The sequence below is a fragment of the Heteronotia binoei genome, unplaced genomic scaffold, assembly GCF_032191835.1.
Source record: "Heteronotia binoei isolate CCM8104 ecotype False Entrance Well unplaced genomic scaffold, APGP_CSIRO_Hbin_v1 ptg001496l, whole genome shotgun sequence".
Lineage (NCBI taxonomy): Eukaryota > Metazoa > Chordata > Lepidosauria > Squamata > Gekkonidae > Heteronotia > Heteronotia binoei.
The window spans coordinates 52,264-65,284 of record NW_026800292.1 but is presented as its reverse complement, the minus strand read 5'-3'; the positions used below and the strand labels follow the sequence as shown (position 1 = coordinate 65,284).

General features: G+C 51.4%; 1 protein-coding gene across 1 annotated transcript in view; it reads right to left on the bottom strand.

Moving 5' to 3' along the window:
* LOC132591072 (dicarboxylate carrier SLC25A8) overlaps window positions 1–13,021 on the bottom strand; it is a 30,903-nt gene that overhangs the window by 6,554 nt on the left and 11,328 nt on the right. Inside the window, exons 2-5 of the mRNA XM_060263959.1 lie at window positions 9,552–9,788; window positions 8,672–8,879; window positions 7,242–7,436; window positions 1,145–1,246 (exon numbers count right to left, since the gene is read on the bottom strand). Coding sequence (XP_060119942.1) covers window positions 1,145–1,246; window positions 7,242–7,436; window positions 8,672–8,879; window positions 9,552–9,677 — 631 coding nt within the window. The 5' untranslated portion in view covers window positions 9,678–9,788. The remainder of the gene's footprint in view (window positions 1–1,144; window positions 1,247–7,241; window positions 7,437–8,671; window positions 8,880–9,551; window positions 9,789–13,021) is intronic.

The window sequence follows — 13,021 nt, the reverse complement described above, 5'->3', positions numbered from 1 at the left end:
ATGGCTTCTCTTATGTTCTTATGTGACACAGAGTGTTGGACTGGATGGGCCACTGGCCTGATCCAACATGGCTTCTCTGATGTTCTTATGTGACACAGAGTGTTGGACTGGATGGGCCATTGGCCTGATACAACATGGCTTCTCTGATGTTCTTATGTGACACAGAGTGTTGGACTGGATGGGCCACTGGCCTGATCCAACATGGCTTCTCTTATGTTCTTATGTGACACAGAGTGTTGGACTGGATGGGCCATTGGCCTGATCCAACATGGCTTCTCTTATGTTCTTATGTGACACAGAGTGCTGGACTGGATGGGCCATTGGCCTGATCCAACATGGCTTCTCTTATGTTCTTATGTGACACAGGGTGTTGGACTGGATGGGCCATTGACCTTATCCAACAGGGCTTCTCATATGTTCTTATGTGACACAGAGTGTTGGACTGGATGGGCCACTGGCCTGATCCAACAGGGCTTCTCTTATGTTCTTATGTGACACAAAGTGTTGGACTGGATGGGCCACTGGCCTGATCCAACATGGCTTCTCTGATGTTCTTATGTGACACAGAGTGTTGGACTGGATGGGCCACTGGCCTGATCCAACATGGCTTCTCTTATGTTCTTATGTGACACAGAGTGTTGGACTGGATGGGCCATTGGCCTGATCCAACATGGCTTCTCTTATGTTCTTATGTGACACAGAGTGCTGGACTGGATGGGCCATTGGCCTGATCCAACAGGGCTTCTCTTATGTTCTTATGTGACACAGAGTGTTGGACTGGATGGGTCATTGACCTTATCCAACAGGGCTTCTCTTATGTTCTTATGTGACACAGAGTGTTGGACTGGATGGGCCATTGGCCTGATCCAACATGGCTTCTCTTATTTTCTTATGTGACACAGAGTGTTGGACTGGATGGGCCATTGACCTTATCCAACGTGGTTTCTCTTATGTTCTTATGTGACACAGAGTGTTAGACTGGATGGGCCACTGGCCTGATCCAACATGGCTTCTCTTATGTTCTTAAAATACTCGGGCTTGACACTATACTACACCTGCTCCATACAAGGGATCTGTCCATTCAGGAACCTCTTCCCCCCCAGGAACCCGCTGTAGACCCCACAGATGTCTCTGGCGTCCGTACCTGTCATAAGGTTGTATTTCAGGAGAGTATCTTTGATCAGATCGTAGGTCACCAATTCCGCACAATTCACAAGGGCGTTGCGGGTGATGTTAGGGGACGTTCCTAAATGGAAAGGGGGGGGGGGAATCACACATACAGAGAATGTTTAGTTTATTGATATTACAGTCTTTAGACCAGATGTACATATACACAGAGAGATGCTGTTGGAAGAGTTCCCTGGCAGGTCAAATAAACTCAAATTAGACTATCTTCTGTCAATCAGGAACCACCAGACAACAAGACAGGTGGCTAGGTTCTGCTCCCAGGTTTATAAAGAACGCAAAAAGCAAGACAAATAGGCCAAACTGTAAATCTTTTAACAAATTTTAAAGTGACCTTTTTAAAGGTTTAAAGGGTTAAATAATAATCTTTTATATATATTTTTTTTACTGCTATAACCCTCAAGTCATCAAATCTTAACATGTAGACCAGTTTGGGGGCCAAGTCAGGCCCCCAGAGGATTCCTGTCAGGCCCCCGAGCAACTGGCTGTCGTCTCCTTCCTTCTCCCTCTCTCTTGCTTCCTTCTACATCGCAGCTTGCTTTCCAAGGCTTGCTCAACTGCACATGTGCTACAGAGCAAAACCTCCATTTTCTCCATTGGCTGAGGCTCCTCTCTTGGGGAGGAAGGTGGGGAGGAACAGCTTGCTTTGCCAGGCTCTCAACCGCACAGCAGAGCTACTGAGCCAAGCCTCTCTCTTCCTTCTATTGGCTGAGGCTCCCTCCCCTCCTGGCCGCCCTGGGGAAGGAAGGAAAGAACCAGAGCTTCCTTTGTCCAGCCCCTGGATCCCATGGGCTTGACACGCATGGCCCTGATGTAGACTCTTTGTGGGACTTTTTAGAAGGCACTTTTAAGATTGTTCTAAATGACTTGCATGTTTTGGTCCATGACTGTAATAATAAACCGACTGACTTCATGGTTGCATCGACACAGAGAGAGAAGACTGGGAATGTGGCACCAGTAGCGAGCGCTTAGAAAGAGAAAGGAGGAATTCCTACACAGATTGTAGCTACCGCTGCCACAACAGTACTGGAATCAGATCAGGGAAGATCCTAGTTTCATCTGTGCTTTGTTCTGAAATACTTTGACAAATCAATTCAAGCTGGGCGTCAGACAACCTGGGAGGGGCCGTGGCTCAGTGGCAGAGCCTCTGCTTGGCATGCAGAAGGTCCCAGGTTCAATCCCAAGCATCTCCAGTTAAAAGGACCAGGCAGGAGGAGATGGGAAAGAACCTCAGTGGCTCAGGAGCAGAGCCTCTGCTTGGCATGCAGAAGGTCCCAGGTTCAATCCCCAGCATCTCCAGTTAAAGGGACCAGGCAGGAGGGGATGGGAAAGAACCTCAGTGGCTCAGTGATAGAGCATCTGCTTGGCCTGCAGAAGGTCCCAGGTTCAATCCCTGGCATCTCCAGTTAAAGGGACCAGGCAGGAGGGGATGGGAAAGAACCTCAGTGGCTCAGTGATAGAGCATCTGCTTGGCCTGCAGAAGGTCCCAGGTTCAATCCCTGGCATCTCCAGTTAAAGGGACCAGGCAGGAGGGGATGGGAAAGAACCTCAGTGGCTCAGTGATAGAGCATCTGCTTGGCCTGCAGAAGGTCCCAGGTTCAATCCCCGGCATCTCCAGTTAAAAGGACCAGGCAGGAGGGGATGGGAAAGAACCTCAGTGGCTCGGGGCAGAGCATCTGCTTGGCCTGCAGAAGGTCCCAGGTTCAATCCCCGGCATCTCCAGTTAAAAGGACCAGGCAGGAGGGGATGGGAAAGAACCTCAGTGGCTCAGTGGCAGACCCTCTGCTTGGCATGCAGAAGGCCCCAGGTTCAATCCCCGGCATCTCCAGTTAAAAGGACCAGGCAGGAGGGGATGGGAAAGAACCTCAGTGGCTCAGGGGCAGAGCATCTGCTTGGCCTGCAGAAGGTCCCAGGTTCAATCCCCGGCATCTCCAGTTAAAAGGACCAGGCAGGAGGGGATGGGAAAGAACCTCAGTGGCTCAGTGGCAGACCCTCTGCTTGGCATGCAGAAGGCCCCAGGTTCAATCCCCGGCATCTCCAGTTAAAAGGACCAGGCAGGAGGGGATGGGAAAGAACCTCAGTGGCTCAGGGGCAGAGCATCTGCTTGGCCTGCAGAAGGTCCCAGGTTCAATCCCCGGCATCTCCAGTTAAAAGGACCAGGCAGGAGGGGACGGGAAAGAACCTCAGTGGCTCAGGGGCAGAGCATCTGCTTGGCATGCAGAAGGTCCCAGCTATCCTCACCATCCCCAGCTAAAAGGACCAGGCAGGAGGTGGTGGGGGAAAACATCTGCCCGAGACCCTGGAGAGCAGCTGCCAGTCTGAGGAGATGATACTGACTTGCATAGACCAAGGGTCTGATCGATAGAATCATATCGGAAGGGACTTCCAAGGTTATCTAGTCAATCCTCCTACATAATACAGGAGATTCACACCTACCTCTCTCCTCCCCACAGCCCCAGTGACCCCTGTCCATGCCCAGAGCCAGCGTTCCCTCTAAGCTGAGTTAGTGCGAGCTAGCTCACAGATCTTTAGCCTCCCGCTCACACATTTTTGTCTTAGCTCAGGAAGGATGACCCCAGAGCACACTCATTTATGCAATAGATCTCCATTTTAATGCCAGTAGCTCACAAAGTAGAATTTTTGCTCGCAAGACTCTGCAGCTTAGAGAAGCATTACCCAGAAAATAGCAAAAAACCCAAAAAACCCTCCAGGATCCCTACTGACTGACCCTAAAGTGGCCATCAGCATCTCCCTGGGCTTGTAAGAAAGGGCCATGAGAGCTGAGCACTGATGCTACTCTTCCTGCCCTCCTTCTCATGATCGGCCCAAATTCACAGGATCCTCATTGCTGTCAGATGGCCATCTAGCCTCTGCTTAAAGACCTCCAAGGAAGGAGAGCCCACCACCTCCCAAGGAAGCCTGTTCCACTGAGGAACCACTCTAAACTCACGGATACCTCCCCCCAAATTCACAGGATCCTCATTGCTGTCAGATAGCCATCTAGCCTCTGCTTAAAGACCTCCAAGGAAGGAGAGCCCACCACCTCCCAAGGAAGCCTGTTCCACTGAGGAACTGCTCTAAACTCACAGATACCTCCCCCTAAATTCACAGGATCCTCATTGCTGTCAGATGGCCATCTAGCCTCTGCTTAAAGACCTCCAAGGAAGGAGAGCCCACCACCTCCCAAGGAAGCCTGTTCCACTGAGGAACCACTCTAAACTCACAGATACCTCCCCCCAAATTCACAGGATCCTCACTGCTGTCAGATGGCCATCTAGCATCTGTTTAAAAAAACCTCCAAAGAAGGAGAGCCCACCACCTCCCGAGGAAGCCTGTACTGACAATTCAGATATTCAATTTATTTCTTACGGTCTACGACCAACACGGATCGTTTTACATACCGCCCATCAGTGGCCCGTCGGTTAAATGGGATATAAAAACAAATCGAAATAAGACAGTTCCAAGGTAGATGAGTAATTTTAAGAAGCTAAAGTATTACATGAAACATCCTCACAAACTTTTACAGGCGACAGCAAAAAACCTTGCGCAAGAAGCCGTAGTCCACACGTTAATGCACATAAGAAGCTTCCTTAAAAGCTAGGGTTGCCAAGTTCAATTCAAGAAATACCTGAGGACTTTGAGGGTGGAGGCAGGAGACATTGGGGGTGGAGCCAGAAGCAGGGTTGGGAGTTCTGGCCATATCATTTAAAGGGACCACACACTTTTTAAATGCCTTCCCTCCATTGGAAATCATGAAGGATAGGGGCACCTTCCTTTGGGCCTCAAAGAATTGGACCCCCTGGTCCAATCTTTTTGAAACCTGGAGGGTACTTCGGGGAGAGGCACCAGATGCTATGCTGAAAATGTGGTACCTCTATCTCAAATAACAGCACCCCCAGAGCCCCAGATACCCACAGATCAATTCTCCATAATACCCTATGAGAATTGGTCTCGATAGGGAATAACAGAGTGCCCAGCAGACATTTCCCCACTCCCATCCCGCTTTCTGACGACCCTGAAGCAGGAGGAGGGCCTCCAAACCGGAGGATCCCCTGCCCCCCACCTAGGGATTACACATTAATTAAAGCTGTAAGTTGCTATTCGCAATTTTTACTCAAGTGTGAAACTTATGCACACTAAAGTACAGCCCCAATACTTCCTCGTTGCGCAGAACAGTTGGCTTCATAGTCACAACATATTTGCAGCAACATGATCCTAGGTTTATTCATGTTTCCGTCACTGCATATACATTGGGAAGTTTCCCAGTGCATGGACACGTGAAGCCAATTGTTCCGCGCAATGAGGAAGTATTTATTTCCCATCAGAAGTCTGCATTGGTTGAGCTTACAAACACATGTGAACATTATCTCCAAGAGAAGAGAGCTCTGGCTGACCCAAGGCCATTCCAGCAGCTGCAAGTGAAGGACTGGGGAATCAAACCCGGTTCTCTCAGATAAGAGAGCTCTGGCTGACCCAAGGCCATTCCAGCAGCTGCAAGTGGAGAAGTGGGGGAATCCAACCCGGTTCTCCCAGATAAGAGAGCTCTGGCTGACCCAAGGCCATTCCAGCAGCTGCAAGTGGAGGAGTGGGGAATCAAACCCGGTTCTCCCAGAGAAGAGAGCTCTGGCTGACCCAAGGCCATTCCAGCAGCTGCAAGTGGAGGAGTGGGGAATCAAACCCGGTTCTCCCAGATAAGAGAGCTCTGGCTGACCCAAGGCCATTCCAGCAGCTGCAAGGGGAGGAGTGGGGAATCAAACCCGGTTCTCCCAGATAAGAGAGCTCTGGCTGACCCGAGGCCATTCCAGCAGGTGCAAGTGGAGGAGTGGGGAATCAAACCCGGTTCTCCCAGATAAGAGAGCTCTGGCTGACCCAAGGCCATTCCAGCAGCTGCAAGGGGAAGAGTGGGGAATCAAACCCGGTTCTCCCAGAGAAGAGAGCTCTGGCTGACCCAAGGCCATTCCAACAGGTGCAAGTGGAAGAGTGGGGAATCAAACCCGGTTCTTCCAGATAAGAGAGCTCTGGCTGACCCAAGGCCATTCCAGCAGCTGCAAGTGGAAGAGTGGGGAATCAAACCCGGTTCTCCCAGATAACAGAGCTATGGCTGACCCAAGGCCATTCCAGTAGCAGCCAGTGGAGGAGTGGGGAATCAAACCCGGTTCTCCTAGAGAAGAAAGCTATGGCTGACCCGGGGCCATTCCAGCAGCTGCAAGTGGAAGAGTGGGGAATCAAACCTGGTTCTCCCAGATAAGAGAGCTCTGGCTGACCCAAGGCCATTCCAGCAGCTGCAAGTGGAAGAGTGGGGAATCAAACCCGGTTCTCCCAGATAAGAGAGCTCTGGCTGACCCAAGGCCATTCCAGCAGCTGCAAGTGGAAGAGTGGGGAATCAAACCCGGTTCTCCCAGATAAGAGAGCTATGGCTGACCCAAGGCCATTCCAGTAGCAGCCAGTGGAGGAGTGGGGAATCAAACCCGGTTCTCCTAGAGAAGAGAGCTCTGGCTGACCCAAGGCCATTCCAGCAGCTGCAAATGGAGGAGTGGGGAATCAAACCCGGTTCTCCCAGATAAGAAGATATTGGATTTATATCCCACCCTCCACTTCGAAGAGTCTCAGAGCGGTTCACAATCTCCTTTCCCTTCCTCCCCCACAACAGACACCCTGTGAGGTGGGTGGGGCTGGAGAGGGCTCTCACAGCAGCTGCCTTTTTAAGGACAACCTCTGCTAGAGCTCTGGCTGACCCAAGGCCATTCCAGCAGGTGCAAGTGGAGGAGTGGGGAATCAAACCCGGTTCTCCCAGATAAGAGTCCGCACACTTAACCACTACACCAAACTGGCTCTCAGAATAGTTCGGAAACTTCCTGTACTGACGATTCAGCATAAGGCCGTTTCATGTGTTCAACTTAAAAAAATCAAGTTCCTAGTCAAGAACTGGAGAACCCGGTAGCCCAAGCAGCAAAAGGAACTGGAGCTCTCTGCAGGCTGCTACTGCGTAATCCCTTGCCACAGTCCAAACAATTGCTCCCGACGCCACAATCCCTTGGTCTCCTCCTTTTACTCACCTTTCCAGAGGCCTCGGATCCCCTCCTCTTTTGCAATGGTCTTGTAGGCATCCAGCGTCCCCTGGTACCGCTTGCCCCCTTCCGTCCGGGCTTGCGCCTGGAACCTCACCTTCACCACATCCGTGGGCTGGGCCACAGCCACTGCCATAGCCCCCGTGGTGCAGCCCGCGAGGAGCCGGCTGCCGATGCCAGCATCTGCAAAAATTGAGGAGAGGAAGAGAGGCTGCTCAGAGACAAAGCAAGACACCCGCAAGCTTCCCACAGAAATAAGAACCCAAGTTCAGCCACTCCCTCACAGCAACACAGGGCTGCTCATCCCCGCCTTAAAGCTGCATATGAACATATGAAGCTGCCTTCTACTGAATCAGACCCTGGGTCCACCAAAGTCAGCATTGTCTACTCAGACTGGCAGCGGCTCTCCAGGGTCCCAAGCTGAGGTTTTTCACGCCTACTTGCCTGAACCCTTCTTAGTTGGAGATGCCGGGGATTGAACCTGGGATCTTCTGCTTACCAAGCAGATGCTCTAACCCTGAGCCACCATCCCTCCCCAAAATAGACCCTGGGTCCATCAAAGACAGTATTGTCTACTCAGACTGGCAGCGGCTCTCCAGGGTCTCAAGCTGAGGTTTTTCACACCTATTTGCTTGGACCCTTTTTAGTTGGAGATGCTGGGGATTGAACCTGGGACCTTCTGCTTCCCAAGCAGAAACTTTACTGCTCTCAGCGGTTTTTCTTCAGCCTTTCCTCATATGGAAGGTCCTCTGGAAGGCTTCAAAAGCCTTTCCAATTATGGGTCTCAGACCCCCCCCCCCCAGATCCAGTCCCCTAACAGTGACACCGGCCTCAGTAGCACAAGGAACAAAAGGCTCTGTCATCAGCTGGCTCCTTCCATCGGCAGAAGAAGACGACGACTGCAGATTTATACCCCACCTTTCTCTCTGAATCAGAGTCTCAGAGTGGCTCACAATCTCCTGTATCTTCTCCCCCCACAACGGACACCCTGTGAGGGGGGTGGGGCTGAGAGAGCTCTCCCAGAAGCTGCCCTTTCAAGGACAGCTCTGCGAGAGCTCTGGCTGACCCAAGGCCATGCCAGCAGCTGCAAGTGGAGAAGAAGAAATCCATAGATTTATACCCCACCCTTCTCTCTGAAACAGAGACTCAGAGCGGCTTACAATCTCCTGCATCTCCTCCCCCCACAACAGACACCCTGTGAGGGGGGTGGGGCTGAGAGAGCTCTCCCAGAAGCTGCCCTTTCAAGGACAGCTCTGCGAGAGCTCTGGCTGACCCAAGGCCATTCCAGCAGCTGCAAGTGCAGAAGGAGTGGGGAATCCAACCCGATTCTTCCAGATAAAAGAGTCCACACGTTTCACCGCTACACCAAACCGGCTCTCTGTTAGGGGTCGGAGGCCCCAAGCCAAGCACCAACTTACGCTCCGAGCCCTTGGTGTAGAACTGCTTCACGGAGTCGTAGAGGCCGATGCGGACAGAGGCGAAACTCATCTGGCGCTGGAGGCCGGCCACCAGCCCGTTGTAGAGGCTCTTGGGCCCTTCCAGTCTCACCATGGTTGCCATGGTGCCGAAAACACCCTTGTACTGGGCTGCCTTTGCCGTGACGGCCAGCTTGCTCTCCCCTTGGATCTGCAAGGGAAAAGGAGGTTAGAGTGGATCGGAGGCCTGCTGTCTGCCCCAGTTCACTAAACCAGCTAAACTTTGTTATGAGGGCCGGATCCAACATAAATGAGACCTTGTCGGGCCGGGTAGCAGAGATAAAAACTTTATAAAGGGCACAGACACACACAATTAAAGATTTTTGTATCTCCTGTGTGATCAAGGGAACAGGGCAAAGGAAGCTCTGGCTCTTTCCTCTCCCACCCTAGGGGATGGAGCCTCAGCCAGTAGAAGAAGAAGGGGCTTGGCTCAGTAGCTCTGCGGCACGACTGAGAGCGCCTGGCAAGACAAGCTCTCCCTCTCCCCCTTCCTCCCCAAGGGAGGAGCCTCAGCCAATGGAGAAAACAGAGGCTTTGCTCTGTAGCTTCTGTGTGATTGAGCAAGCCTGGCAAAGCAAGCTGCGATACAGAAGGAAGCAAGAGAGGGAGAAGGAAGCAGATGGCAACCAGTTGCTTGGGGGTTTGATAAGAGCCCTCCGGGGGGGGGGGGCGTGATTTGGCCCCTGGGCCACATGTTGGACACCCTTGCACTATGACATACTAACGCCACTTAAGTGCCTGTTTTGGAAAGCACTGCAAGGGTTGGAAAGGGCCAACGTTTATGTGAAAAGCCACCTTTGGGCCTTTTTCTCCGGACGCTCACCTGCAACCGGACTTTAGCCGTGTCCAGCGGGAAAGTGACCAGATCTGCAATGCAGGCCGCCGTCCCGGCCCCGATGAACTTCACCGTGGCAGTGGGAGGGACATCCGTGGGCTTGAATCCAACCATTTTATTAACCTGGCACTGGTTTGATCAAGGAGATGGGTGAGCAGCCAGGAAAGATGCTCGGGCAGGCTGCTGCAGCGAGAAGGTCGAGACAAATGAACTCTGCTCCCCTGTCTGGAAGAAAGACAAAATCGGTAGAGAGCCATCCCAATACGTGGCTTCACAATCAATACTGTTCCCACCCACCCCTCCACACACACACACAACGCACAAGGAAAAGTGAAGACATTGATTTATAAATGCAAAATGCTCCACTTTGTTCGGGTCACCACGGGATGCAATTAGGGATAAGAAGTCTTATTCTAATACCCCACAAATCAGAACCAATGGGTTGAAATTAAATCAGAAGAGCGTCTGGCTCGACATTAGGAAGAACTTCCTGACAGAGCGATTCCTCAGTGGAACAGGCTTCCTCGGGAGGCGGTGGGCTCTCCTTCCTTGGAGGTTTTTCAACAGAGGCTAGATGGCCATCTGACAGCGATGAAGATCCTGTGAATTTAGGGGGAGGTGTTTGTGAGTCTCCTGCATTATGCATGGGGTTGGACTAGATGACCTTGGAGGTCCCTTCCAACTCTAGGATTCTGGATTCACCTGGGTCATCAAGGCAGGTTCACACGTTACACCTCAGGAAACCTGAGTGGTACCACAACCCTGTCCACACAACCACAGAGGTACCACAACTAAGAGGCTCTTCTCTGGACAGTCATAGTCCCCCATATCTGGACATTCCCCTCTAAGGAGAGTCATAAGAACATCAGAGAAGCCCTGTTGGCTCAGGCCAGTGGCCCCTCCAGTCCAACACTCTGTGTCACATAAGAACGTAAGAGAAGCCATGTTGGATCAGGCCAATGGCCCATCCAGTCCAGCACTCTGTGTCACATAAGAACATAAGAGAAGCCCTGTTGGATCAGGCCAGTGGCCCATCCAGTCCAGCACTCTGTGTCACATAAGAACATAAGAGAAGCCCTGTTGGATCAGGCCAATGGCCCCTCCAGTCCAACACTCTGTGTCACATAAGAACATAAGAGAAGCCATGTTGGATCAGGCCAGTGGCCCATCCAGTCCAGCACTCTGTGTCACATAAGAACATAAGAGAAGCCATGTTGGATCAGGCCAGTGGCCCATCCAGTCCAACACTCTGTGTCACATAAGAGAAGCCCTGTTGGATCAGGCCAATGGCCCATCCAGTGCAACAGTGTGTGTCACACAGTGGCCAAAACCCCCAGGTGCCATCAGGAGGTCCATCAGTGAGGCCGGGACACTAGAAGCCCTCCCATTGTTGCCCCCCAAGCACCAAGGATACAGAGCATCACTGCCCCAGACAGAGAGTTCCAACAATACGCTGTGGCTAATAGCCAGTGACGGACCTCTGCTCCATATGTTGATCCAATCCCCTCTTGAAGCTGTCTATGCTTGCAGCCGCCACCACCTCCTGTCTTCAGGAATCTAGATTACATAGGGTTCAAAGGAGCAAAGACCACCCGGATTGACAGATGGCCACAAAGGGAAGGGAGAGAAGTCTATTCTTTAACCAGGGGGTTGGTCTAGGTGGCCTCTAGGGCTCCCTCCAACTCTTTTAAGATCTAATCCCAGCTGTGACCAACAAACCTGCACAGTGCTCATTTCAGGGCTAACAAATGCATTATGAAGTCCACATGGTCACCATGTTTATAGTTGATTTTCGATTTATATCCCGCCCTTCCCACCGAAGTGGCTCAGGGCGGCTCACAGCACATAAAATCTAACATAAAAATATAAAATTTAAACATTTTACACAGTTAAAACATTAAAAAACATAACAGCAGTCTATTAAAACGACACTCAGTTTCCAATGCCGGTTAGTTATAAGCCAGCCGGAAGAGGGCGGTCTTACAGGCCCTGCGGAACTGGGCAAGGTCCCGCAGGGCCCTCACCTCTTCCGGCAGCTGGTTCCACCAGAAAGGGGCCATTACAGAGAAAGCCCTGTTGCTGGTAGATTTCAGGCGGGCTTCCTTTGGCCCGGGGACAATGAGCAGATTTTGAGTTCCTGATCTCAGTACTCTCTGGGGAACATGTGGGATTTGGGGTCAGGGGGACGGAAGCCTCTTCGCATTTGTCAGATCTCAAATCCGGCCTACACACGTGGGAATTAAAAGTCCACCACTGAGAGTTCCCCAAATACATCTGTACAAGCATCGACATGGAGACACATGGATTTCTCATGCAGCGACTCCATCCCTCCTTCACCTGGTTTATCAAGCACACCTCAGTGTACGTCTACAGGACACATCTAGACCAGGGGTGGCCAAATTGCGGCTTGGGAGCCTCGTGTGGCTCTTTCACACATATTGTGTGGCTCACAAAGCCCTCATCGGCTGGCTTGGAGAAGGCATTTAAAGTTGCTTCCTTTCCACCTCTCTCCCTCCCCCATCTATTGGCTTTCCTGCCTTCCCTCCATCCTTCCTTCCTTCTCTCCTTCCTTGCCGCTCTCAAACATCTGATATTCAGGTCTTGCAGCTCTCAAACGCCTGACATTTATGCTACGTGGCTCTCACGCTGAGCGAGTTTGGCCACCCTTGATACACAACCTTTGCATACGAAGTAGAAAAAAAAAGAGAAAAAGCCCAGGCACAAATTAGAGACTAACACAATTTGTAGCAGGGTAGGCGTTTTCGGGGACCATCTCTGGCCACAGCCCTGTTGCCCTGGCAATGGACATTATTGGTGCTCAGGTGGCCACAGCTCACATTTGATTGGCTGTTGCTAAGCAACAGCCAGCAGCGCTGCAAAATCCCCAGTTCCCAAGACCACAGATTTAAGGTGATGTTCGGGCTTTGCGGGATAAGAGCAACACTGAAGGAGAGGCCGTTGGCTTGGCCCACCTCAGGTATTTCTGAGTAAAGCAGGTTGTTTGGATTTTTTAGGCCTGGCCACAAGACCTGTCAGCATGCTCAGTAACGAGGGATTCTGTTTTGCTTTAAGCCACCCAAATAATTCAATTTTTAATGTGCAATGAGAACAATTGTTTCGAGACCTCCTGACTGGAAGGAAACGTGGAAGCTACAATTGCAGCATGAAAGGATAAAAGGATGCTGAAAACCAGATGACAGGCTAAAAAAAAATAGCAATATTTGGTTTTTTTGGGGGGGGGGGAGCACTGCATTTTAATTATTTGACGATGGTTAGTTTTAGAGAAGTACTACTGAGTACCCCACATAAGAGAACACAAGCAATGTTGGATCAGGTCAAGGGCCCAACCAGTCCAACACTTTGTATCATACAGTGGCCAAAGCCCAGGGGCCATCAGGAGGTCCAGTAGCAGGGCCAGAACTCCAGAAGCCCGCCCCCCACTGTTGCCCCCAAGCACC